This window comes from Pseudorca crassidens, chromosome 1 (assembly GCF_039906515.1).
Source record: "Pseudorca crassidens isolate mPseCra1 chromosome 1, mPseCra1.hap1, whole genome shotgun sequence".
NCBI classification, from domain to species: Eukaryota; Metazoa; Chordata; class Mammalia; order Artiodactyla; family Delphinidae; genus Pseudorca; species Pseudorca crassidens.
The window spans coordinates 64,012,061-64,039,611 of record NC_090296.1 but is presented as its reverse complement, the minus strand read 5'-3'; the positions used below and the strand labels follow the sequence as shown (position 1 = coordinate 64,039,611).

The 27,551-nt window shown below is 36.5% G+C and overlaps 1 protein-coding gene across 3 annotated transcripts in view; it reads left to right on the top strand.

Moving 5' to 3' along the window:
• The window catches only part of LOC137224717 (signal recognition particle subunit SRP54), an 86,334-nt gene that overhangs the window by 8,711 nt on the left and 50,072 nt on the right, over positions 1-27,551 (top strand). For all 3 annotated transcript variants that reach the window (XM_067737578.1, XM_067737552.1, XM_067737544.1), the window contains 11 exons: positions 2,422-2,513; positions 3,485-3,569; positions 7,478-7,582; positions 8,386-8,452; positions 8,530-8,587; positions 19,841-19,991; positions 21,069-21,217; positions 21,516-21,616; positions 22,104-22,190; positions 25,660-25,733; positions 25,944-26,052. In XM_067737578.1, the coding sequence (XP_067593679.1) occupies positions 2,422-2,513; positions 3,485-3,569; positions 7,478-7,582; positions 8,386-8,452; positions 8,530-8,587; positions 19,841-19,991; positions 21,069-21,217; positions 21,516-21,616; positions 22,104-22,190; positions 25,660-25,733; positions 25,944-26,052 (1,078 nt within the window). The remainder of the gene's footprint in view (positions 1-2,421; positions 2,514-3,484; positions 3,570-7,477; positions 7,583-8,385; positions 8,453-8,529; positions 8,588-19,840; positions 19,992-21,068; positions 21,218-21,515; positions 21,617-22,103; positions 22,191-25,659; positions 25,734-25,943; positions 26,053-27,551) is intronic.

The window sequence follows — 27,551 nt, the reverse complement described above, 5'->3', positions numbered from 1 at the left end:
ATCATCACTAGCATTGGAGGTGGATGATTAGTAATCTCTATGTAAATACCAGTAGATAAAACCCAGAAATGGATACACTAGATAGCGTTTTTTATTGAGAAATCAACTGTCTTAATTTCAACTTTCAGTAATGAATTACCCCCCAAAAAACAAAACAAAAACCACCTTAACTTACATGTAATAATGATGTACCTTTTATATTTTGAAAATGGCTTAGACCTGGAAATATACTTTTGCTTTCTCTCTTGACATAGGCCTAAAACTTTAGTATCCTGCTTCTTGACTAGGCATGCATGTATCTGACCTTTTCTCTTTGACTTTTATTTAGCATTCTTATAAAAGGCTAGTATTTCCATCTTGGCTACAGTGATTCACTTCCTCTGTAATCCTCATTCATTTGTTTTGGAAATTTTGTAAGCTGACTCCTTATATGGTATCTGAAAAATACTTTTCCTCCAGGTTTTATTATTTTAAGTTTAAGGTATTTCTTTCTCCCATTGTTTTCTCCACACATTGTATCTTAATGGTTTGTCAACTGAAAAAAGAAGATTATAGTATACTTTATATTTTGTGGTACCAATGGGAAAGTACTGAATTTGGTTTTAGAAGACCTTGTTTAGCATCCCACTAAACAAATGGTAGAGATTTGAGCAAGTCAGCTTCAGATTTCTTAATGTATAAAATGAGAAAATAGCATTTACCTTTCAAGATGATTTTAAGGATCAAATGAAATAATAGATAAAAAGTACTTTCTAACTTGGAGGTTTAAAAAAATTCTAAGATAGAATTTGATATCAACACTTCAATAAGCTAATGGAATTAAATAATTTGGGGACCATCTTTGAGCTCGGCTAGTCCAGCCTCTCATTTAACAGCAACAGAAAGTCAAGTTTCACATGTTTATTTATTGGAAGAAACAGGATTAGAACCTTTTTTCTAATTCCTATTTTTATAATTTTCCTAATTCCAAGGCTTTTTCTAATAATTATTATTAAGTAATAAACCATAATTTAAACCATTGTTTAGCCTTTGAAATTCTGAACAAATAAAACAACAGCTTTCCAAACAGTTTTCCCTGTTGCATAACCCTTATGGTGTTTGTGTTTATGGTAGGAAAATAAGAAAGAGACCAGGGAGAAGAGGTTGGTGGGAAGTAAAATAACAGATGTTGCTTGAATTGGCAGTTGTTTCTCTGTTCTTGGTACTTGCTACTAGGGAATTAACAAGGAGAAATCCCTCTAATGAGAGATCAGTTCCATTTTTATCAATCCCTTTAATGAGGGATAGAGAAATCTGATAAGCCGCTGTATGACATATGACTGAAGTTGATGATGAGAATTCATTCAAGAAGTAATTGAGGGGCTTCCCTGGTGGCGCAGTGGTTGAGAGTCCGCCTGCCGATGCAGGGGACACGGGTTCGTGCCCCGGTCCGGGAAGATCCCACATGCCGCGGAGAGGCTGGGCCCGTGAGCCATGGCCGCTGAGCCTGTGCGTCCGGAGCCTGTGCTCTGCAATGGGAGAGGCCATAGCAGTGAGAGGCCCGCGTACCACAAAAAACAAAAAAGAAGTAGTTGAGGGCCTACATTTTTGCAAACATTTTTGCTGGCACCAGGGCTACAGCAGTAAACAAAGTAGACTAAAATTCCCATTCTCACGGAGCTTACATTCTAATCTGTAAACAGTTATTTCCATGAGCAGCTAAGGGCTCATCTTTTTTAGAGATTTTATAGCTTGTGACCATTTAACCACAGTGCCTTGCACCTCAACAAATATGTGATGATAGTGAGTTATTAATGGAGGATAGTTTCCTTTTCAACTTTGTTCCTCTGCTCTGAGTGGAAGTAGTAAGTCTGCTAGGTCAGACTGAGTCATTTTCTTTTGTCACATTTTCCTCCATGATAGTCCAGTTAAGCAGATGTTGTGAATATACAGTGCTGCATATCAGCAACAGGAATTCAACGACATAGAAAACTTCAATGGCAACATGTATTGTGTAGTAACTTTTTGGCTTGTATATCGTCTTTCCTATTATTACTTTAACGTAGGGATAAAATTGTGACGGTTAATACCTGGTTGAATAAAACAAAGTGGAATGTCTTTTGTTTTGGCCGTGCTGCATGGCTTGTGGGATCTTAGTTCCCCTACCAAGGATCGAACCCCTGCCCCCTGCAGTGGAAGCTCAGAGTCCTAACCACTGGACCATCAGGGAATTCCCTGAAATGTCTTATTTTGACAAAATGACTAGACATTTAGTAAGATTCTCTCTCGAAGACTAACTGAAAACCTTTCCGCCCCCCAATGGTATAGTATTGTTTTTATTAATATTAAGTTATGGTAGTATATGATGACTGGTCAATCATTGTTTTTGTATGGTTTAAATGATACAATGGGCATTTTAAGTTTTTATTTATTTACTTGCAGGTGTTAAATGCTATGCTAAAAGAAGTATGTACAGCATTATTGGAAGCAGATGTTAATATTAAACTAGTGAAGCAACTAAGAGAAAATGTAAAGTAAGTTAAATTAATCAAGTAAAAAACAGGCAAAACTAAACATAGTTTACTGGGATGAGGAGCTAACTAGAAAAGTCTGCCATATTTTGAAATGTTTTTGCTATACAGCACTGGGAAATAACAGAACTCATATGTTGGAAGACTTTGTTTATAGTACATTTCCATTATGATGGTTCAAAGAATAAACTACATGTGGCTTTCATTTAATTATGGATTTCTTTCCATTCTACTACTCCTTTATCTGAATGGATTCAATCGTATACTGTATAGTATTTTAATACAAAAGCCTGTTAACAATTTAGATGCATCATAGAGAAGTGGTGCCATTTTAATCCTCTTCAGACTAAAGATGACATTAATCAGCCTCCTTTATTATTGGAGAATTATATTCTTTTTTGTCCCCTTTTGGTTTCTCTGTCCATATTTGAATAAAGGAGTAACGTGTGTGGTCTCAGTTATTGTGTTAATTGGGAGGGGCACTGACTGGGACAGGGCACATAGAATAATTGAGGGCATCTCGATTAGCTGCCTGAATCCTAGCCCTTGTCGTGCTCAGGCCATCCCTCCTTTTCATATTGTTAGACTGGGTACTAAATAGAGAACTACTAGCATTTAAGCATTTACACTACAGGAAGTAGTCTTATTTTCTGCTAGGTGTAAACATGTATAAATTCTGTATGCTGCCAGAAAAATAAAATCAATACTTTACATAAATATGAGGACAAATTAATATTTGGACTTTCAAAAGAAAGCCTTGAAAAACTAACAAAAGTCTTACATCTAACATTTCATGGTAAATTCTTTATGGTATGGACTTATGACTCTGTAGTAATTGTATGCATGTTAATTAGAATACTATTAATATGAATGATTGAATATTCTTACATTCTTTGGGGCAAAAGCTAATTTTCTTTTTAGAGTGCCTTAACTGACTTTTCCCCCTTCTACCCTCAAAAACCATCATCATGAAGGTCTGCAATTGATCTTGAAGAGATGGCATCTGGTCTTAACAAAAGAAAAATGATTCAGCACGCAGTATTTAAAGAACTTGTGAAGGTAAAAGTATATCTAGCTTGTGCTGTGATTTTCTGTAGACTCACTACATTAGCACTGCAAACAGTAATACTATTTCAGAATACTTTTTTGTGTTTTTATAGAATATTTATCTGTATTAAAAATATTAATTGAAGGATTATTAACTTTTCTGAAGTGGCTTATTTTTATCATAGGCTTTCCTGAATACAAAATTCTGAGTACAGGTATGAAGGCCAGTATTACTCCTGCAAAAAAATGCCAAAGCCAAGTTACAAAAAGTAAAACTTCACTATATATTAATTGATGGAAGAGCCTCTCTGAGTTTATCCTCTTTTAATATCAAGTTTTGCCTATTGAGTGTGTTGCTTTTGTACAGAAAGTCACTCTTGGCAAGAGTTCTTTTCTACACTTTCATTGTGTCAAAAAGTCCCTTTGAAAAGATCAAATATCCCTATTCTTGCCTAGATTTTAAGCAATTTTGAATTTTTATTTTGCAAGTTGTAAATATAGCCTATTGCCCTGTTCACCTTAGAATTGATATTGCTGCTGCTGTTGTGAAAATTATGATGAGAGTCTTAGAGCTTTAGAAAATATGTTTGAGTCCAGTCATAGGGGAAAAAAAGAAAGGAACTAAAAAAAATTTTTTAAGAGCAACAGGTATCTGCTAGTGGTCTCGAGTATTTTTCCCTATGTTGTGTGAATAGTTTCACTTAACTCCTTTGGTTCTAGCAGAGCTGATTGGTACTTTGAAAAAGTCTAGTACCTTGGATGGTTGTGTCATTTCAGTTTAGTCCTGTAGACTAATTAATTAAGTCTAATTAATTAGTCTACAGGACTTAATTAACTAATTAAGTCCTGTAGACTAATTAGTCCTGTAGACTAATTAACTTTCCCTCGTGGCGCAGTGGTTAAGAATCTGCCTGCCAATGCGGGGACACGGGTTTGAGCCCTGGTCTGGGAAGATCCCACCTGCCATGGGGCAGCTAAGCCTGTGAGCCACAACTACTGAGCCTGTGCTTTAGAGCCCACGAGACATAACTACTGAGCCCACATGCCACAACTACTGAAGCCCGCGTGCCTAGAGGCCTGCTCCGCAATGAGGGAAGCCACTGCAATGAGAAGCCCGCGCACCCCAGGGAAGAGTAGCCCCTGATCGCCTCAACTAGAGAAAGCCCGCATGCAGCAACGAAGACCCAGTGCATCCAAAAATAAATAAATATATTTATTAAAAAAAAAAAAAAGAAATTCAGAACCTAAAAGAGGTCAGGAAATTTATCCAGTTTTCCTTCTCAGTTTGCAGTTGAGAAAAGTAAGACAGTTAGTGGTAGACCCAGGTCTGATCTCCAAACTCCTCACAATATTTCCAGATTGTTTTTCTTCTAACACCAGAGGTCAGCACAGGGTGAGTGAACATTTTTATTTTTAGGGGTTGGAATCTTTCGGCAATTCTGGAGCATCAGGTGCTTTGTTAAGATGGCTTTACGGAGTACCTACTTTATTCTAGGCAGTATGCCAAATACTGCTGATAACAAAGATGAAAAAGACTGGGCCTTATACTCAGAAGCTCATGGTCTAGGATAGTGGTGTAAAAAGCAAGGCCAAAACTGTTTTCATAATAACACTAAGACATTATTTGCGTTTTTTCAGCCTTCTTTACTGCAAAAGCAATGGTGGGTGAAACCACTGGGTAAAACTCCCTAGCATGAATCAAGGCAGTGGTACCAAACTATACTAGTAGTCATTGAACTCCTTCCTCCCACACACTTGCAGTGAAGGAAAAAAAAAAGCCAGTTTCATTTAAGAATGTCTTTGATGGAGCAGTAGAGGTTATTAGTAGTATTAAATCTTGACCCTTGAATACACATGTGTTTATAAGATTTTGTGTGATGAAATGGGAAGTATGCAGAAAGCCCTGTTGCTGTGTACTGAAATTTGATGGTTGTCTTGAGGAAAGCAAATGTGTAATTGTTTGATTGCAAGCTGAGCTAGCCACTTCTTTCATAGAATGCCATTTTTACATGAATGAACAACAGACATAATCTGTGGTTATTTACACTTGGGCCTTTGGCAGATATTTTCTCCAAAGTAAATAAAGTGAGCTTGTCACTTTAAGGCAAATAACTAACGGTATTGTAGCCAGTAATGAAATTCCAGCTTTCTGGTGAAAACTAGAAGCTTGAATCTCCACCATGAGTGTCACAGTGTCCCAATATTTAACTTTTCTAGTGAGATCATTATTGATATTAATAAATAAAATGTTTTGATGTTGTATAGTGAAATGTGTCAACAATGGAAGAGCTGCCTGAGTGAACCAATATTCTCTAAGTGATTAATGTATGATGTTACAAAAGCATGCACCAGGATAAGATCGATTCAAAGTCCAAGATAGAATAACAGATTTTAATGTAATATAGAGTATGAAAGTTCAGTACTGCTGTTCTAGGATGTAGGAGGAAGATAAGATATATTTATTTTGAAAAATCATTATTCAATAAAACTTATAGGTTGCAAATAGTAGGTTCATAGAGAGCTGAGTGATTCTGCCATGGGATATAGAGAATGGAGGTGAATATGGGGCCGCATTAGTGTTCTGAAAGGATCTAGGAGGAAGGGCAGTGGATTTATGTTTAAGATAGATTTTGTTCATTTCAACCCTGTGCCTGGGAGGGAGATCACAAAATGTGTTTTCTTTTCCTCCCTTTTCTACCACATGGCTTTCCTTGAAATTCACGTATAATATGGATTATGTAACCTTTATGGTATCATCTAGCATGGGCTCAGCAAATTTCTCTTAAGAACAAATAGTTTTGGCTTTGTGGGTCATATGGTCTCTGTTGCAACTACTCAGGTCTGGTGTTATAGCACAAAAGCAGTAAATGAATGGGCATGTCTGTGTTCTATTAAAACTTTATTTACACATAGTTGTAAATATGGTCTATGTCATCTGGTCCTAGGACATTAACTACTATTATGGTTTTATTATCATATGGAGATACAGGTTTCAAGCTCCGAACAACTGACTTGGAACTGAATTATTTTTTTAAATGAACTTTAAAAATGCCTCATGCTTGTTTATTTGGGGACTGTCCATATATGTATGAATGCCTTAATTTTCCACTGATTGTCATTATAAAATTAGTGATTATTTTTTACTAGCACTTTAAATATAATAACTTTATAGAACAGTACATCTTTGGCATTGGAGAATTTAATATTTGACTGACCTGGAAAGTCTTTCACATGTAATTTGTAATTTTGTTCATATATAAACATTTGTCAAATTGAACATGAAGATAGGTACTGTCCCAATATGGTAGCCATTGGCCACATGTGGTTATTGAGCACTTGTAATGTGGCTAGTCCAAATTGAGATGTGCTGTAAGTAGGAGATACATGTCAAGTTTTAAGACCTAGCATGGCAAAAGGGAATATAAAATATTTTATTAATTTTTAAATATAGATTACATGTTGAATTATAATATTTTAGATATATTGAGTTAAATAAAATATTAATATCACTTGTTTTTACTTTTTTTAATGTCACTACTAGAAATTTAAAAATTCATATGTGGCCTGCACATATATTTTATATTTCTGCAGTGCTGTTGTAGATTGCTCCTTTGGCTCAAACTTGGTCTCACATTCACACTCCAGCTTGTTCTAAAAAATATTTTGAGATCCTTACCTCTGAATTGGTTTGGGAGTATAGGCTTGCTTATGACTTCACAGTGTACTATTTTAAATTTTTAAATTTCACTACGTGTGTACAAAGGGAAATAGAGTTGTATTAGAATGGTAGGATTATGGTTGCCGCTTATATTTAAATGTCTATAAATTACTTTTTCAAGTTAAAAGTTGTGGGGAGAGGGGTTTTGAATGTAAGCATAGGTTAACCTGATTTTATTTTTATTTTTGTTTTTGGTTTGTAGCTTGTAGACCCTGGAGTTAAAGCATGGACACCCACTAAAGGAAAACAGAATGTGATCATGTTTGTTGGATTGCAAGGGAGTGGTAAAACAACAACATGTTCAAAGGTAAATTATACTTAATTAAAAAAAACAAAGTCATGGAGAAGATATGTTTGTATAAATCAAGTTTTACGTTAAAGTCAGGATTTGTAGTATTGTTCCTTTAAAATTTTGTGTTGTTTGATGTATCTATTATGTTTTTGTAATAGCTCTTTGTAGGATAAGAGCAAAGAATCCCATAGTCTTTCTCGTGATAGCTTTTTGCAAGAATGGTAGACTTCTATATAACTATGCTGTTTCTTTTACCAAAAAGACTGTTCCTGTCCTTTAAGGAGATGAGGATATGATTTTTGGAGAAGTGAACGTGGAAAGTTTACCTTATCTCCTATGGCTCAAGACTCCCTTTTCACAATGTCTCACCCAGTGTAATACATATGAATCTTCATTTTGCATATCTTTTTGCTAATTTTAAATTCATTATACCACCCCTTCCTCCATAATTGGGTAACTCAACTTTGTTACCAGATTTTACTCCACAAGCCTCAACTTTGTATAGTTTAGAAAGAAAAAAAGAGGAAAGGATTATTTCTTAGAGGGTTATGTTATTGTTTGTTTTTAATTAACGTTAATAACATTTTTTACCGTGATCATTTGTTGCTTCATCATTTTATATCCTTCGAATGTGACTGTATGGCACTTAGAATTTAAACTCTTTAGGAAATTTTCTATACTCAGAATTTAATAATATTACTTTTAGGAGAATATGAGCCGTTTTATTTTACTCCTTAAGTAAATAACAAGTGTAAATAGAAACAATTACATGTATAATAAATTTGTATTTATTGAGTTTTAAAATCTTCCTTTCCCAGTTAGCATATTACTACCAGAGGAAAGGTTGGAAGACCTGTTTGATATGTGCAGACACATTCAGAGCAGGTATTGTGTTCAAATTTGAAAATTGTTTCTGAAATTTGTATTTTCAAGTTTGAGGACTCATTAACTCTATTTCATAGGGGCTTTTGACCAACTAAAACAGAATGCAACCAAAGCAAGAATTCCATTCTATGGAAGGTGGGTTCCAGTTTTTATTTTTATACTCATGTGTCTCACCTTATCTGTCTGACTTTATTTAATGCTATCTGGTCACATTTTAATATATACTTATAAGCTTAAATCCTTTCTGGAACAAAGTAGAGGTATAATTAATACATTGTTATCTTTTATTATTGTAACATGACTCTTCTGACCCAGCCTGATAGATCAGAGCAGATGTTGTTTAGTTTATAATTCTGCCTGTACTTATCATTCTGCCTTGCATGCTTTCCAGCATCCTTCTGCTTCTATTCCAGTTGTTTAAGACCTATCTGAAGCATTCCTCCATTCAACACACTGGTGAATTCCATATTGTCTGGTTCTTTAGTACATCATCTTTGAAAGTTTGTGTTTGATCATCCTAAAATGCTTTGTGATCTTTAGTTATCTCAGAGATTCTGATCGTTGCTATCCTTCATTTGCTACATTACTGTTCAATTAGGTGGTTTGTATATGTTAAAATGACTAATTAAAAGAATCGAGTCGAGATTGAATTTAGAAGGACCTATTTGAGGGAATAGCATTTCTCTTAATGTTATTAATATCAATATAAAAAGATTATTAATATAGAAAGCTTAAAGAAGCTAAAATTTGAGGTAATTAAATGAATGATATCATTTTGTTGGTCTTTATTTTCTACTTTTTGGCTGGCCAAGAAAACTGGTGAACTTTAGCTATGGTATGTTCTTTATTTAAATTCTTTTTCTTTTAGTGTGGTTTTTTTGTTTTGTTTTGGTTTGGTTTTGGCCATGCCACATGGCATGCGGGATCTTACTACTTCTCTGACCAGGGATTGAACCTGGGCCCTTGACAGTGAAAGCGTGGAGTCCTAACCACTGGACCACCAAGGAATTCCCTCTTTTAGTTATTTTTTTATTTTTTATTTTTTGCGGTACGTGGGCCTCTCACTGTTGTGGCCTCTCCCGTTGCGGAGCACAGGCTCTGGATGCGCAGGCACAGCGGCCATGGCTCACGGGCCCAGCCACTCCGCGGCATGTGGGATCTTCCTGGACCGGGGCACGAACCCATGTCCCCTTCATCGGCAGGTGGACTCTCAGCCACTGCGCCACCAGGGAAGCCCTTTTAGTTATTTTCTTATGATAATTTCTAGCAAGTAGATTAAAGAATAATGTTAGGAATTTTATTTTTAGGATAAGAACTTTTTCTTACATAGATTTAAAAATCAAGGGATAATAAACAGCTGTACCTTTAGGGTTCACAATTTGCAAATGATATAATTTAGCTGATAATTACTTGAACTATCAGCCAAAGCCAGAGCATTGATTTTTAACCAGTATTCTCAGTACCGTTTATTAAATAATCTCTCCTTTGCTTATGTAAACTTAAATAAGATACTACGTATATGGAGTAAAGTATTAGCAGTCATTGTTTCCTCCAGGAGAGATGAAGTAAATGGGGCTGGGGGGAGGACTTGAACTGTATCTCCAATATTAAATTTACATATTAGCATTTATTGGGGGGGTGGTAGATATGTTTGTTATAGTATCATTTGTTCTTTTTTTAAAAAACACTATTTTAATTAAAAATTTTAAAGAAGTGAAAGCACTAGCAGTTTCACTTCCCAATTATCAGCTTGTAGCATGTCCATCTGTGCTTTTTTCAGTGTCTATATAAACAAATACACAGACATACATAGATAATTTTTAACTGAAATGAACTCTTATGTGCTTTGTACCTTGATTGCTTTGGTAGTGGTTATATGGGTTGTGTAAATTTGTCAAAGCTCGTTAAAATGAACAATAAAAATAGTGCATTTTATTGTATGTAAACGTACCACTATACAGTTGATTAAAAATGGGATCTTATGACAAGGTAGTTATTACTCTTGGGAAGGAGTGAGGTGCTAATTATGTTGTTTTCTTGATCTGGGTGTGTTTGCTTTGTGAAAATTCAACAAGTTTATAATTGTACAGCTTTTCCACATATATGTTATACTTCATTAAAATGTTTACTTAAAAAATGGGATCTTAATAATTCTGGGCAATATACTGTTTAAGATAATTCTTTTTTATGACATCATTGTATTCCATTAATCAATGCCCTTATGAACATCTTTGATAATATTTCTTTCTACATTTGTAAGTTTTATTTTAATAGTATCTTTATCTTTTTTTTTTTTAATTTGCATGCATTGGGTCTTCGTTGCTGCACACGGACTTTCTCTAGTTGAGGCTATTGGGGGCTACTCTTCGTTGTGGTGTGAGGGCTTTTCATTGCGGTGTGCGGGCTTTTCATTGTGGTGGCTTCTCTTGTTGTGGAGCATGGGCTCTAGGCACATGGGCTTCAGCAGATGTGGTTCGTGGGCTCTAGAGCGCAGGCTAAGTAGTTGTGGCACACAGGCTTAGTTGCTCTGTGGCATGTGGGATCTTCCTGGACCAGGGATAGAACCCATGCCCCCTGCATTGGCAGGTGGATTCTCAGCCACTGTGCCACCAGGGAAGTCCTTCTTAATCATATTTTAAAATAGCTGGTAATGCTAATTTTTGTCTTCTTTTTCAACATTTATTGCTTCTTTCACCTGCTTATTTTCCTGGGAAAATTTTGGATTTTTTTTAATCAAGTTCTAGAAAGAAAAATCTCCCTAAAATTGTGATTAGAACTACCGTGAATCCAATTAATTGAGGGGAGAACTGACATCTTTACTATACATGTATAGTTCCATTCAGGAACCTGCTATGTCTTTTTTGTTAAAAAAAAAATTGCCCTTAAGTATAATAGTTTTCTTCATTTAAGGCTCACATATATTCTTTTTTTTTTTTTTAACATCTTTATTGGACTATAATTGCTTTACAATGTTGTGTTGGTTTATGCTGTATAACAAAGTGAATCATCACATATATTCTTATTAAGTGTATTTCTACTTGATTTTTGTTGTTAATTTAGGGGGAAACTTTTTTTTTTTTTGCGGTACGCGGGCCTCTCACTGTTGTGGCCTCTCCCGTTACGGAGTACAGGCTCCGGACGCACAGGCTCAGCGGCCATGGCTCACGGGCCCAGCCCCTCCGCGGCATGTGGGATCTTCCCAGACCGGGGCACAAACCTGTGTCCCCTGCATCGGCAGGCTGACTCTCAACCACTGCGCCACTAGGGAAGCCCTACTTTTAGTTTTTTGAGAAACCTCCATACTGTTTTCCACAGCGGCTGCACCAATTCACATTCTTACCAACAGTGTACAAGGATTCGCTTCTCTCCTCGCCAACATTTGTCTTTTGTATTCTTTTTGATGACAGCCATCCTTTTGTAAGCATTTTATAAAATAATTAAATGTTCTTGTAAAACATGACTTTTAAGTTACGTAGCATTCTATCAGATGGCTATGCTATCATTTATTAAATAAATGCCCTACTGTTGGCCATTTAAGGTTTTCCAACTTCTTGGTCTTAAAAATATAGCCAAAATGAATAGTACGTAATGTTGTTTCTGTGAAATTGTTATGACATACTCCTACAAGTTGAAATTGGATCAAATGGTCTGATCATTTTGACTTTTGGTTTTTAAAAGGAAAATGTCTCAAAAGTTTAATTTCATTCCTATTTTACTACACTTTCACAATCCTCAAAACTGTATTTAATTTGGGACTTCCACTGGCTAAGACTCTGAGCTCCCAACACAAGGCGCCTGGGTTTGATCCCTGGTCAAGGAACTGGATCTCACATGCATGCCATAATGAAGAGTTCACATGCCACAACTAAGAAGTCAGCATGCCAAAACTAAGAGTCCACATGCCACAACTAAAAGATCCTGCACACCACAACGAAGATCCTGTGTGCCACAACTAAGACCCAGCACAGCCAAAATAAAAAAAATAAAAAATAAATATTAAAAACAAAAAACCCAAAACTCTATTCAACTTGAAAATCAAGAAACGGATCTCATTTTAATTTGGCTTCTTTTGATTATTGGCAACTTTTGATACAGTTCAATACTGTCAAATGAAAAAAACATATAATGTTAACAAAAAGTTTCCCCCTGGGCTTCCCTGGTGGCACAGTGGTTGAGAGTCTGCCTGCTGATGCAGGGGACATGGGTTCGTGCCCCCATCCAGGAAGATCCCACATGCCGCGGAGCAGCTGGGCCCATGAGCCGTGGCCGCTGAGCCACGTGAGAGGCCCACATGAGAGGCCCACGTACTGAAAACAAAACAAAACAAAAAAAACTAAAAGTAGAACTACCATATGACCCAGAAGTTCCACTCCTGGGTATACATTCGAAAAAAAACCCCACTAATTCGAAAAGATACATGTACCCCAGTGTTCATAGCAGCATTATTTATAATTGCCAAGATATATCCCCAAATACAGTAAGTTAAACAAAATGAGAAGACAGAGAAATATGCAGCAGATGAAGGAGCAAGGTAAAAACCCACCAGACCTAGCAAATGAAGAGGAAATAGACAGGCTATCTGAAAAAGAATTCAGAGTAATGATAGTAAAGATGATCCAAAATCTTGGAAACAGAATGGAGAAAATACAAGAAACGTTTAACAAGGACCTAGAAGAACTAAAGAGCAAACAATGATGAACAACACAATAAATGAAGTTAAAAATTCTCCAGAAGGAATCAATAGCAGAATAACTGAGGCAGAAGAACGGATAAGTGACTTGGAAGATAAAATAGTGGAAATAACTTCCATAGAGCAGAATAAAGAAAAAAAATGAAAAGAATTCAGGACAGTCTCAGAGACCTCTGGGACAACATTAAACACAACAACATTCGAATTATTGGGGTCCCAAAAGAAGAAGAGAAAAAGAAAGGGACTGAGAAAATATTTGAAGAGATTATAGTTGAAAACTTCCCTAACATGGGAAATTAGTCAAGTCCAGGAAGTGCAGAGAGTCCCATACAGAATGAACCCAAGGAGAAACACACAAAGACACATATTAATCAAACTATCAAAAATTAAATACAAAGAAAAAATATTAAAAGCAGCAAGGGAGGGGCTTCCCTGATGGCGCAGTGGTTGAGAGTCCGCCTGCCGATGCAGGGGACACGGGTTCGTGCCCCAGTCCGGGAGGATCCCACATGCCGCGGAGCGGCTGGGCCCATGAGCCATGGCCGCTGCACCTGCGCGTCCGGAGCCTGTGCTCCACAACGGGAGAGGCCACAACAGTGACAGGCCCGTGTACTGCAAAAAAAAAAAAAAGCAGCAAGGGAAAATCAACAAATAATATACAAGGGAATCCCTGTAAGGTTAACAGCTGATCTTTCAGCAGAAACTCTGCAAGCCAGAAAGGACTGGCAGGACATATTTAAAGTGATGAAAGGGAAAAACCTACAACCAAGATTACTCTACCCAGCAAGAGTCTCATTCAGATTTGACGGAGAAATTAAAACCTTTACAGACAAGCAAAAGTTAAGAGAATTCAGCACCACTAAACCAGCTTTACAACAAATGCTAAAAACTTCTCTAGGCAGGAAACACAAGAGAAGGAAATGACCAACAAAAACAAACCCAAAACACTTAAAAAAATGGTAATAGTAACATACATATTAATAATTACCTTAAATGTAAATGGATTAAATGCTCCAACCAAAAGACATAGACTGGCTAAATGGATGCAAAAACAAGACCCATATATATACTGTCTACGAGAGACCCACTTCAGACCTAGGGACACATACAGACTGAAAGTGAGGGGATGGAAAGAGATACTCCATGCAAATGGAAATCAAAAGAAAGATGGAGGAGCAATTCTCAAATCAGGAAAAATAGACTTAAAAATGACTATTACAAGAGAAAAAGAAGACACTACATGATGATCAAGGGATCAATCCAGGAAGAAGGTATGACAAATGTAAATGTTTATGCACCCAACATAGGATCCTCTCAATACGTAAGGCAAATGCTAACAGCCACAAAAGGAGAAATCGACAGTAACATGATAATAGTAGGGGACTTTAACACCCCACATTCACCAAAGGACAGATCATCCAAAAGGAAAATAAATAAGGAGACACAAGCTTTAAATGACACATTAGACAAGATGGACTTAATTGATATTTTTAGGACATTCCATCCAAAAACAACAAATACACTTTCTTCTCAAGTGCTCATGGAACATTCTCCAGGATAGATCATATCTTGGGTCACAAATCAAGCCTTGGTAAATTTAAGAAAATTGAAATCATTTAAGTATCTTTTCCCACCACAATGCTATGAGACTAGATATCAATTACAGGAAAAGATCTGTAAAAAATACAAACACATGGAGGCTAAACAATACGTTACTAAATAACCAAGAGATCACTGAAGAAATCAAAGAGGAAATAAAAAACTACCTAGAAATAAATGACAATGAAAACAGGACAACCCAAAGCCTATGGGATGCAGCAAAAGCAGATCTAAGAGGGAAGTTTATAGCAATACAATCCTACCTCAAGAAACAAGAAACGTCTCAAATAAACAACCTAACCTTACACGTAAAGCAATTAGAGAAAGAAGAAGAACAACAAGAAAAAACCAAAGTTAGCAGAAGGAAAGAAATCATAAAGATCAGATTAGAAATAAATGAAAAAGAAATGAAGGAAATGATAGCAAAGATCAATAAAACTAAAACTTGGTTCTTTGAGAACATAAACAAAATTGATAAACCATTAGCCAGACTCATGAAGAAGAGAAGGGAGAAGACTCAAATAACCAGAATTAGAAGTGAAAAAGGAGAAGTAACAACTGATACTGCAGAAATACAAAGGATCATGAGAGATTACTACAAGGAACTACATGCCAATAAAATGGACAACCTGGAAGAAATAGACAAATTCTTAGAAAAGTACAACCTTCCAAGACTGAACCAGGAAGAAATAGAAAATGTAAACAGACCAATCACAAGCACTGAAATTGAAACTGTGATTAAAAATCTTCCAACAAAGGAACTTCCCTGGTGGCGCAGTCGTTAAAAATCCTCCTGTCAATGCAGGGGACACGGGTTCAAGCCCTGGTCCAGGAAGACCCCACATGCTGCAGAGCAACTAAGCCCGTGCTCCACAACTACTGAGCCTGCACTCTAGAGCTCACGAGCCACAACTACTGAGCCCACGTGCCACAACTACTGAAGCCTACGTGCCTAGAGCCTGTGCTGCACAACAAGAGAAGCCACTGCAATGAGAAGCCCACGCACCGCAACAAAGAGTAGCCCCTGCTCACTGCAACTTGAGAAAGCCCGCATGCAGCCAAAAATAAATAAATAAATAAATTTATATTTAAAAGAATCTTCCAACAAACAAAAGTCCAGGACCAGATGGCTTCACAGGCGAATTCTATCAAACATTTAGAGAAGAGCTAACACCTCTCCTTCTCAAACTCTTCCAAAATATAGCAGAGGGAGGAACAATCCTAAATTCATTCTTCAAGGCCACCATCACCCTGATACCAAAAGCAGACAAAGGTGTCACAAAAAAAGAACACTACAGGCCGGTATCACTGATGAACATAGATGCAAAAATCCTCAACAAAATACTAGCAAACAGAATCCAACAACACATTAAAAGAATCATACACCATGATCAAGTGGGGTTTAACCCAGGAATGCAAGGATTCTTCAATATATACAAATCAATCTGTGATACACCATATTAACAAATTGAAGGATAAAAGCCATATGATCATCTCAATAGATGCAGAAAAAGCTTTCGACAAAATTCAACACCCATTTATGATAAAAACTCCCCAGGAAATAGGCATAGAGGGAACCTACCTCAACATAATAAAGGCCATATATGACAAACCCACAGCCAACATTATTCTCAATGATGAAAAACTGAAATGATTTCTTCTAAGATCAGGAACAAGACAAGGTTGCCCACTCTCACCACTATTATTTAACATACTTTTGGAAGTTTTAGCCACGGCAATCAGGAGAAAAAGAAATAAAAGGAATCCAAATTGGAAAAGAAGTAAAACTCTCACTGCTTGCAAATGGCATGATACTATACATAGAGAATCCTAAAAATGCTACCAGAAAACTGCTAGAGCTAATCAATGAATTTGGTAAAGTAGCAGGACACAAAATTAATGCACAGAAATCTCTTGCATTCCTATACACTAATGATGAAAAATCTGAAAGAGAAATTAAGGAAACACTCCAATTTACCATTGCAACAAAAAGAATAAAATATCTAGGAATAAACCTACCTAAGGAGACAAAAGACCTGTATACAGAAAACTATAAGGCACTTTTGAAAGAAATTAAAGACGATACAAACAGATGCAGAGATATACCATGTTCTTGGATTGGAAGAATCAACATTGTGAAAATGACTATAGTACCCAAAGCAATCTACAGATTCAGTGCAATTCCTATCAAACTACCAACAGCATTTTTCACAGACTTGAAGAAAAAATTTCACAATTTGTATGGAAACACAAAAGACCCTGAATAGCCAAAGCAATCTTGAGAAAGAAAAACAGAGCTGAAGGAATCAGGCTCCCTGAGTTCACACTGTACTGCAGAGCTACAGTAATCAAGACAGTATGGTACTGGCAGAAAAAGCAGAAATATAGATCAGTGGAACAGGATAGAAAGCCCAGAGTTAAACCCACGCACATATGGTCACTTTATCTATGATAAAGGAGGCAAGAATATACAATGGAGAAAAGACAGCCTCTTCAATAAGTGGTGCTGGGAAAACTGGACCAGGTACATGTAAAAGAATGAAATTAGAACACTTCCTAACACTATACACAAAAATAAACTCAAAATGGATTAAAGACCTAAATGTAAACTCTTAGAGGAAAACGTAGGTATAACACTCTATGACATAAATCACAGCAAGATGCTATTTGACCCACCTCCTAGAGAAATGGAAATAAAAGCAAAAATAAACAAATGGGACCTAATGAAATGTAAAAGCTTTTCACAGCAAAGGACATCATAAAGGAGGTGAAAAGACAACCCTCAGAATGGGAGAAAATACTTGCAAGCGAAGCAATGGATAAAGGGTTAATCTCCAAAACATACAAACAGCTCATGGAGCTCAATATCAAAAGAACAAACAATCCAATCAAAAAATGGGCAGAAGGCCTAAAAATACATTTCTCCAAAGAAGATATACAGATTGCCAACAAACATATGAAAGGATGCTCAACATTTCTAATCATTAGAGAAATGCAAATCAAAACTACAATGAGGTCTTCTGCCCATTTTTGGATTGGGTTGTTTTTTTGTTATTGAGCTGCATGAGCTGCTTATAAATTTTGGAGATTAATCCTTTGCAAGTAAGTCAGAAAGAGAAAGACAAATACTGTATCCTAACACACATATATGGAATTTACGAAAAAAAAATGTCATGAAGAACCTAGGGGTAATACAGTAATAAAGACATAGACCTACTACAGAATGGACTTGAGGATATGGGGAGGGGGAAGGGTAAGCTGTGACAAACTGAGAGAGTGGCATGGACATATATACACTACCAAATGTAAAATAGATAGCTAATGGGAAGCAGCCGCATAGCACACGGAGATCAGCTTGGTGCTTTGTGACCGCCTAGAGGGGTGGGATAGGGAGGGTGGGAGGGAGGGAGACGCAAGAGGGAAGAGATATGGGAACGTATGTATATGTATAACTGATTCACTTTGTTATAAAGCAGAAACTGACACACTATTGTAAAGCAATTATACTCCAACAAAGATGTAAAAAAAAAAAAACTACAGTGAGGTATCACCTCACCCTGGTCAGAATGGCCATCATCAAAAAATCTACAAACAATCAGTGCTGGAGACGGAGTGGAGAAAAGGGAACCCTCCTGCACTCTTGGTGGGAATGTAAATTGATACATCCACTATGGAGAACAGTATGGAGGTTCCTTAAAGGTATAAAAGTAGAACCACCATATGACCCATCAATCCCACTACTGGGCATATACCCTGAGAAAACCATAATTCAAAAAGACACATGTACCCGTGTTCATTGTAGCACTGTTTACAGTAGCCAGGACATGGAAGCAACCTAAGTGTCCATTGACAGATGAATGGATAAAGAAGATGTGGCACATATATACAATGGAATGTTACTCAGCCTTAAAAAGAAATGAAATTGAGTTATTTGTAGTGAGGTGAATGGACCTAGAGTCTGTCATACAGAGTGAGGTAACTCAGAAAGAGAAAAACATACTGTACGCTAACACAGATACATGGAATCTAAAAAGAAAAAAAAGGTTCTGATGAACCTAGGGGCAGGACAGGAGTAAAGATGCAGACGTAGAGAATGGACTTGAGGACACGGGGCGGGGGAAGGGTAAGCTGGGACGAAGTGAGAGGGTGGCGTTGACATATATACACTACCAAATGTAAAATAGATAGCTAGTGGGAAGCAGCTGCATAGCACAGGGAGATCAGCTCCGTGTTTTGTGACCACCTAGATTGGTGGGATAGGGAGGGTGGGAGGGAGAGGCAAGAAGGAGGGGATATGGGGATATATGTATACGTATAGCTGATTCACTTTGCTATACAGCAGTAAATAACACAACATTGTAAGGCAATTATACTCCAATAAAGATGTTTGAAACATTGCTTATAAAAGGGTGTTAAGTGGAAAAGCATGTTTAAAACACTATGTAATACAAGTTCAGTTATTAAAGAAAATGTAAAAAAAATTGAGGAATTCACAGCTCATTCAGAAAAGATACGCAGCAGAATCATACAGGATTTTGGGCTTCCCTGGTGGCGCAGTGTTTAAGAATCTGCATGCCAAAGTAGGGGACATGGTTTCGAGCCCTGGTCCTGGAAGATCCCACATGCCATGGAACAACTAAGCCCGTGCGCCACAACTGCTGAAGCCCGTGTGCCACAACTACTGAAGCCTGCATGCCTAGAGCCCATGCTCCACAACAAGAGAAGCCACCAAAATGAGAAGCCCGCGCACCGAAACGAAGAGTAGCCCCCGCTCACTGCAACTAGAGAAAGCCTGCGCACAGCAACCGAGACCCAACGCAGCCAATGATAAATAAATAAATATGGGGGCTATTTATTGTTTTTAAATAAATTTATTTAAAAAAAAGAATCATACAGGATTTTGTAATTGGAAAACTGATTACTGCTTCATGCTGCTCTAGAAGTGGGTTGTTATATTTAATACTTATTAGATTTTATACTTCTAAATTGAAATTGTGATCATTATGACTTTTTCAGAGTAGATTAAGGGTGCACTAACAGTTTCCAAATTTTTCTTATTTGGAAGTTTTGCTGCTAAGTCATTTTTCCATGTTAAATAGCTATACAGAAATGGATCCTGTCATCATTGCCTCTGAAGGAGTGGAGAAATTCAAAAATGAGAACTTTGAAATTATTATTGTTGATACAAGTGGCCGCCATAAACAAGAAGACTCTTTGTTTGAAGAAATGCTTCAAGTTGCTAATGCTATAGTAAGTAGCTTAATTTAACAACATTATTAAGACTTTGGTTAAATTAATTATAAATCCTGATTGAGTTTATGAACCATATAAATTATTTTTTGCCTGTAAGAAAGATTCCAAGTAATATATTTTTATTTTGGGCTCCTTTGTCTGTATGATAAGGACTTAATCTTCTGTACATTAATATGAAATTTTCATGAGTATTGAAATATTTCCTTTCTCACTTAATCATCTTATTAGTATGTATAAGAAAAAATAACAAGCAAAAAAAAATGAGAACCTTTAATAGCTGTTGAATTTCCTTTCTGTAAATTATTTAAATTAAATTAAAAACATTTGCTTTAGGTGAATTTTGAAAGATTTTTAAAATGAAGCATTTAAAAATATTAATAATCATTTAGTGTCTCTTTAAAATTGTGATGGAAATAACGGGAAGAAGAAGTGGTTTATAGGTAATCTATAGCACATATTATGAACCCATGTTTTGCCATTGAGATGTTGGCAGTAATTCTTTGGTTAATGATTAATACTAATACATTGTTTTGTTTTGTTTAGCTGTGCCATTATTTTGACCTAGGTGAGCAGACCTAAGGGAAATATTCTCATCTGTCCTTTATTTATTTTGCTTTCAGCGCACACTCTTCTACTTTTTTTCTCTGATTTACTGTTGCTATTGCATTTGTCTAGAGTGTGATTCCTCTAGATCATTGCTTAACTTTTTCCTCTTTATTCAGGCCTCAGCTCAAATGTTACCTCCAGACAGGTCTTCCCTGACCACCCTACAGAAAGAAACCTCTCACACCTCAGAACTGATTTTCTCTGTTCCATTTTAATTGTTGTACATCTGAAATGTTTATTTGCCTATTTTTTTATCTGTCTCCAGTGATTAGAATGTAGGTCCCACAAGCATAAGGATTTTCTTATTCATCTCTTTGACTGAGGACATAAATGGTGCCCAATACATAGTACTCCCTCAGTAAATACTGATTGATTGAATAATTATAATAAATATTTTTTATAGCTTCTAATGATGAAATTTGCTTAAGGTCAGTAAAAATATATATCTTTTCTATTTAAATTTTCTAGCAACCCGATAACATTGTTTATGTGATGGATGCCTCCATTGGGCAGGCTTGTGAAGCCCAGGCTAAGGCTTTTAAAGATAAAGTAGATGTAGCCTCAGTAATAGTGACAAAACTTGATGGTCATGCAAGAGGAGGTGGTGCACTCAGTGCGTAAGTATCATTGATGTTATTGTCCCGTGTCTTGGGCTTAGTGTGTGTGTGTGTGTGTGTGTGTGTGTGTATTTATGGCTTTCTTATTAATCATTTAAAATATATTCCAATGGTGGACCTAGTATGGTCTGTAAAAGAAGTTTAAATAGAAACAGAATTTTGGAGTACCTCTGATACAGTTCTCCTTTAGCTAGTGAGAAGAAACTTGAGCTATGTACCTTTGTCTAATTACCTTTAAAATCTTCTAGAAATTTGTTTTCCTTTTTGAGGTTATTTTGTGTTTTCTTTTTCTTTGCAGAGTTGCTGCCACAAAAAGTCCAATTATTTTCATTGGTACAGGGGAACATATAGATGACTTTGAACCTTTCAAAACGCAGCCTTTCATCAGCAAACTTCTTGGTGTGTACAGTGGTGGGGATATAGAAAAACCTTCAAGAAATAGTATGAATTTTTAGAACAGATTAGGATTTTAATTCTGCCCTCTTGCTAACTAGCTCAGGAAAATAATTTTCTTCTATGATTTATCTTCTTTACCTGCAAACTAAGGATGGTGGTTATCTGCTTCCTGTAGTTAGAGTGGTAAAATGAGCTATTAGATGGAAAGTTCCTTGGAAAAATTTTAGAGCTCAATACAGAAGCATGTGGTTGTAGTAATAGCAGTGATAATGGCAGCAAAACTTTCATAATGTCTCCAGGTGTTTGAGAGCATGGAATTTGGAATTAAACCCTGGGCTGCAGTTCCTGCTTTGTCACTTAACCTCTCCAGCTTCAGTTTTTCACCTATGAAGTGCCTATCTCACAGGCTTATTATGTATGTGCATGCATTTTGCATAATGTAAAACAGATACACTATTGGTTATTAATTTTACTTTTTTGGGTCTTATAGGTATGGGTGACATTGAAGGACTGATAGATAAAGTCAACGAGTTGAAGTTGGATGACAATGAAGCACTTATAGAGAAGTTGAAACATGGTATATGAGTAGCAAAAAGCATTTGATCTCAGATGACTTACCTGGATTTCTTTTGATAAAGCTATAATTTGTTTGAAATGATACATCCATTAAAGTCAATTCTTCAAATGTTTACTGTTTTAGATTTATATATAAATCATTTTAAATCTCAGGCATCTAAGCAATTGTAGAATGGAGTGTTTTTATTTTCTTTCTTGTAATCAAATTGCATTAAGATTAAAATTGAAGCTTTCATTGGGTTCCTTGGAGTAAAACAGGTTAAAAGTACGTTAGAATACTCTCTTCTGATTTGTTTGTTTACTTATAAATTTTATATTTATATGTAATAAAACATATAAAAAGAAATTTAAAAGAATGAGATTAAATACCCACACATGTTTTCTTTACTCCACATTGAAGTCAACTCCTATTGAAATGTGATTAACAGCTCAAGTTTTTTAATCTAACATGTGACTTTTTCAAATTACTTAACCTCGGACTACCCTGGTGGTCCAGTGGTTAAGACTCCACGCTGCCACTGCAGGGGGTGCGAGTTCAATCCCTGGTCTGGGGAGTTCCACATGCCGCGGGGTGAAGCCAAATAAATTAATTAATTAACTAAATTGAAAAAAATCCTGTTCAAATTACTTAACCTCAATTTTCTTATGTGTAAAAAGTAGATAATACTATCTTCTTCATAGAGTTGTGAAGATTAAATTAGCTGATATATGTAAAATGTCCAGCATGTCAGAAGCATTTAACATATTATTGACCATTTCTGTTTTTCTCAAAATGGTATTACTCTTAATTTCCATGGCCACATACTATCCTGCCTCTTTGCTCCTTCTCATTCATCTTGTCAGGTGCCTATGCCTTTACTTCTCAAATGTTGATGTTTTCCAGGGATCATTCTAGGCCATCTTCTTTCTCTGGAGCTTCAGACTCATATCTGTATGTTTAGATGCTTAGATCTTCCTTAGACATTTAGTTCAGTTTATCCTTGTCTTCCCATCCTAACCTCCCACCCCAATGTTATCATCTATGAATTTAACATCATTTGTCTTGTTGCCAAAGTCAGAAACTTGGATGTTGTCATCAACTCATCTCTTCCTCACTCTGGCCAGTCCTTTTCCGATCAGTCATTAGTCCTAGTGATTCTACCTCCTAATTATCTCCATTCCATCCCCTACTTCCCAGCAACTATGCAAGTTCATCTCTTATCTAGATTGTTTATTCTAAGTCTTTTAACAGATATTCCAGTTTTTTGGACTCTTCCCCTTGGATCAGTTTTTTGTACTTCAGCCGAAATGATCTTTCAGAAATGCAAATTTGATCCTATTACCTTTCTTAAAATCTTTCAGTAGCTTCCCATTTCCCTTAGAGTAGTTTTGAATGACTCCACTATCTAACCCACATCTTCCGAGTCATGTTTTGACACTATTGTTTTTAGCATTCCGTGTGCTGGTCATGCTGAATTTCTATCAGTTTCTCACATGTACGCTGCTGTCTCTGCCTTTGCCTTTGCTGGTCCCTCTGCCTGTTAGGTAGTTATTCATTCTTCTTCCTACTTCTGTTCTTCTTTATCCCAGCCAAACCGGCTAACTCCTACTAATACTTCAAGTCTTTCCTTAAATGTGCTTCAGGGACATTCTACCTTATCCTTAGACTAAGTTAGAACCCCCTACTGTATGTTTCCATTGAATCCTGTAATTGCTGTATGAGTCATCACAATGATTTGATTGATGTCTGTCTTCCCTGCTGGAAAGTGAAGGTAGGTTTCATAGCTGTGTTCTTCCTCTTTTATGTTCACAGTACCTAGTACAGTTTCTGGCACTTAGTAAGTCTTTAGTAAATATTTGTTGAATGAATGAATCTATCCTTTATTGCCTGATTCTTTCCCCCTGCTACTACCACACTAAACTGGGTAATATATTCCTAGTCAGTCTGCTTTCTGACTCCTAGATCTCTCTTTATATCTCTGCATTTTGCTTCTGCTTCTAACATTCTACTCCTTTCTGTTATCACCAAGGGCCTCCTGATTTCCAAATGTAGTGACCTTTCTCTTTCCTCTTGGCTCCCAGTATTTAACAGTTTTATCTGCCTTTTATATTTTCAGACTCTTCACTTGGGTTCCATGACAGTGGATTTCTTATATTTATCATAGCTTCAGTTGTCATTTCTGTATAATATGTATTTTAGCCTTAATCTTCTCTACCACTGTTTTATTTTGCATTTCTAGCTGCCGGCTATAACATTTCTTTTAAGATATTGTACTGCTAACTTCAAATTCAGAATGCCTAGAACCAAACACCATTTTTGTTTATATCTTTGGACAAAAATAGAAAATAATCTTTCTCCTTTGTCTTGTTCTTTCTGTTTTTCTCCTTAACTGAATTTACATAATGATGAAATGCTCAGATTCTAAGAATATCATTCAGTCAACTTTGACAAATGCACAATAATCTACACTCCATCAGGAAATAGAATATTTCCATTACTCTAGAAAGTCTGCTTATTCCCCTTCCCAGTAAATACTTCATATTATAGGAATCCTAGAGTGTATCTTTTTTTCCCACATGGTTTCTGTGACTCAGCATAATATTTTTGATATTCATCCAGGTGGTTGTACTCACCTGTAGCCTGTTTTTTTTTTTTTTTTTTAATTTATTTATTTTATTTACTTTTGGCTGCATTGGGTCTTCGTTACTACGCACGGGCTTTCTCTAGTTGTGCTGAGAGGGGGCTACTCTTCGTTAGAGTGCATGGGCTTCTCATTGCGCTGGCTTCTCTTGTTCAAGAGCACCGGCTCTACGCGCCTGGGCTTCAGTAGGTGCGGCCCGTGGGCTCGGTAGCTGTGGCTCGCAGGCTCTAGAGCGCAGGCTCAGTAGTTGTGGTGCTTGGGCTCAGTTGCTCCACGGCATGTGGGATCTTCCCAGACCAGGGCTTGAACCTGTGTCCCCTGAATTGGCAGGTGGATTCTTAACCACTGTGCCACCAGGGAAGCCCATAGCCTGTTCTTTTATTGCTGAGAGTAGTATTTCATTCAGAGTCTATCCACTTTCCAGTTCATGGACAGCTAAGCTGTGTAAGAAACTCCAAATAATCTTCTAAAGTGCTTTTGCCCATTTTACAATTCTCATCAGCAGTATATGAGAGTTCTGTTTGTTCTACATTCTCTTTAACTTGTGTTGTCAGACTTTTTAATTTCAGTTATCCTAGTAGGTATAGTTTGTCTCCTTTGTTTTCACATTTCCTGTATTTATGTCCATTTTCTCTGATAGAATATGAGCTTCTCTAGGATAGGATCTATCTGTCTCCACTGTATTCATCCTGTGATCTTGTGTGTAGTAACTGCTGAGTGAATATTTATTGATTGGATATTTTATAAGTGTGCTTCAAGATGAGCCCATGATTAAGGAAAATCATTAGGTTTTATTGACTGGAAATGTTCATTCTCTAATATATCTGCATCATTTATATTGTATTTCAGGTCAGTTTACGTTGCGAGACATGTATGAACAATTTCAAAATATCATGAAAATGGGCCCCTTCAGTCAGATCTTGGTTAGTTATACTAAAAAGTTTTTTTCTAACCTCTTTTGTTTTTGTTAAAATTTCTAAGAACAGATACACTTGCTTTAATTATTTTAATATTTGGGTAAAAATAGATACTTTTAAAACTTAGTATTAACATTAAAGCCATTAGTTAAATGTGAACATTCTGAACAATTAATCTCAAGCTATTATTGATTTTATGTTTAATATATCTTTTAGGGGATGATCCCTGGTTTCGGAACAGATTTTATGAGCAAAGGAAATGAACAAGAGTCAATGGCCAGGCTAAAGAAATTAATGACAATAATGGATAGTATGAATGATCAAGGTAAGGTGGTAGATTATTTGACTTGGAGGACAATGTTCTGAATATCAGTAAGTTGAGAGTTTAACTATATTCTTGTGAACAAGATGGGGAAAATTTAGACTGAAAGATGATTGTTAGGGAGATTTCTAGCTCCTTGAAAGCTCTTGCTCAAAGGGTTGGGATTACTGGGTTGACCTCCTCATTGAGAGAAATGTCTAGTATAGTGCTTCTCCAAATGAGTTCTGTGGAGAGAACACAAGTTCTTTATGGTGTTGATAGAAATAACTTAAAAGGGGAGTTCTGTAGTCAAATAAATTTGGGGGAACGCTGAGTTAAAAAAAAAACACTAGTAAGTTTATTTATTGTATGTCTCTCCTCAGAGCTCTAATATGCTAACATGAATTGGGAATCTGTAAGAGAGAGATAGTTCATGCAGTGTTTACCAGCTTACTTTGCTCTGTAACTCTCAAGGTTTGGTCTTCTCAAGTACACTGCTTTATCTCTAATCCGACATTATCCCTTTCTCCTGTACTTTCAGGTCCTCAGCCCATGAATATCTCTAGACCCATGACTTCTTTATCTTTTTCCCAGTATTTGTAGCACCCTTTCCGATTGAACCCAGCAGGCATGCCAAATATTTATCACCCTTTTGTAGGCCTTCTACTCTTGATCTCTGTTCTTATTTACAAAGAAATACAGGCTTTTGGCATTGAATTCTTTCAGCCTTTGGCTGATTTATCTATGAGATTGTGACAGCCACAAACCATTCTTAAAGCTTTTTCAAGGACCTCTCTCCATCAGTAAAATCCTCTGCTATATCTGCAGTCTCTCCTTACCTACTGACTTTTTTCCCCCATCAATATATAAACATTCTTTCTTAAGTTCACAATTTCACATTTTCTAGGCTTCACTTCTCCCGCATGCTTTTACTCTCTCTTTTCAGTCAAGCTTCTTAAAAGAATGCTTTATGTTCCCAAACTACTGAAATCTGACTTCTCTCCCCACCATTACTGTGAAATAGATCATACAAAGATTTTCAATAACCTTCCACTGGTCTACTCTAATGGATACTCTTCAGTTTTTTTCTTGACCTTTACAACATTGGATGTTAAACACCTTTTTCTCTTGGTTTCCATTATACCATCTCTCCATTTTACCCTTACCTTTATTGGTTTCTTTTTTTTGTTTGCTTTTTTTGTTTTGTTTTGTTTTGTTTGTTTGTGTTTTTGGCTGTGCTGTTTGGCTTGCAGGATCTCAGTTCCCAGATCAGGGATTGAACCGGGGCCACGACAGTGAAAGCCCAGAATCCTAACCACTAGGCCACCAGGGAACTACACATACCTTTCTTGTTCACTTAGTCTCTTTCACTGGTCTCATCCTCACCCAACCTCTTAAATGAATATCTGCTACAGTTTTCTGTCCTCAGCTAGTGTTTCTTATCATTCTGCTCAGTTTTGAATAATTAATCCACATCTATGCTTTGTCTACTACCTGATTGTTTTTTGTAGTCTCTACGTCTT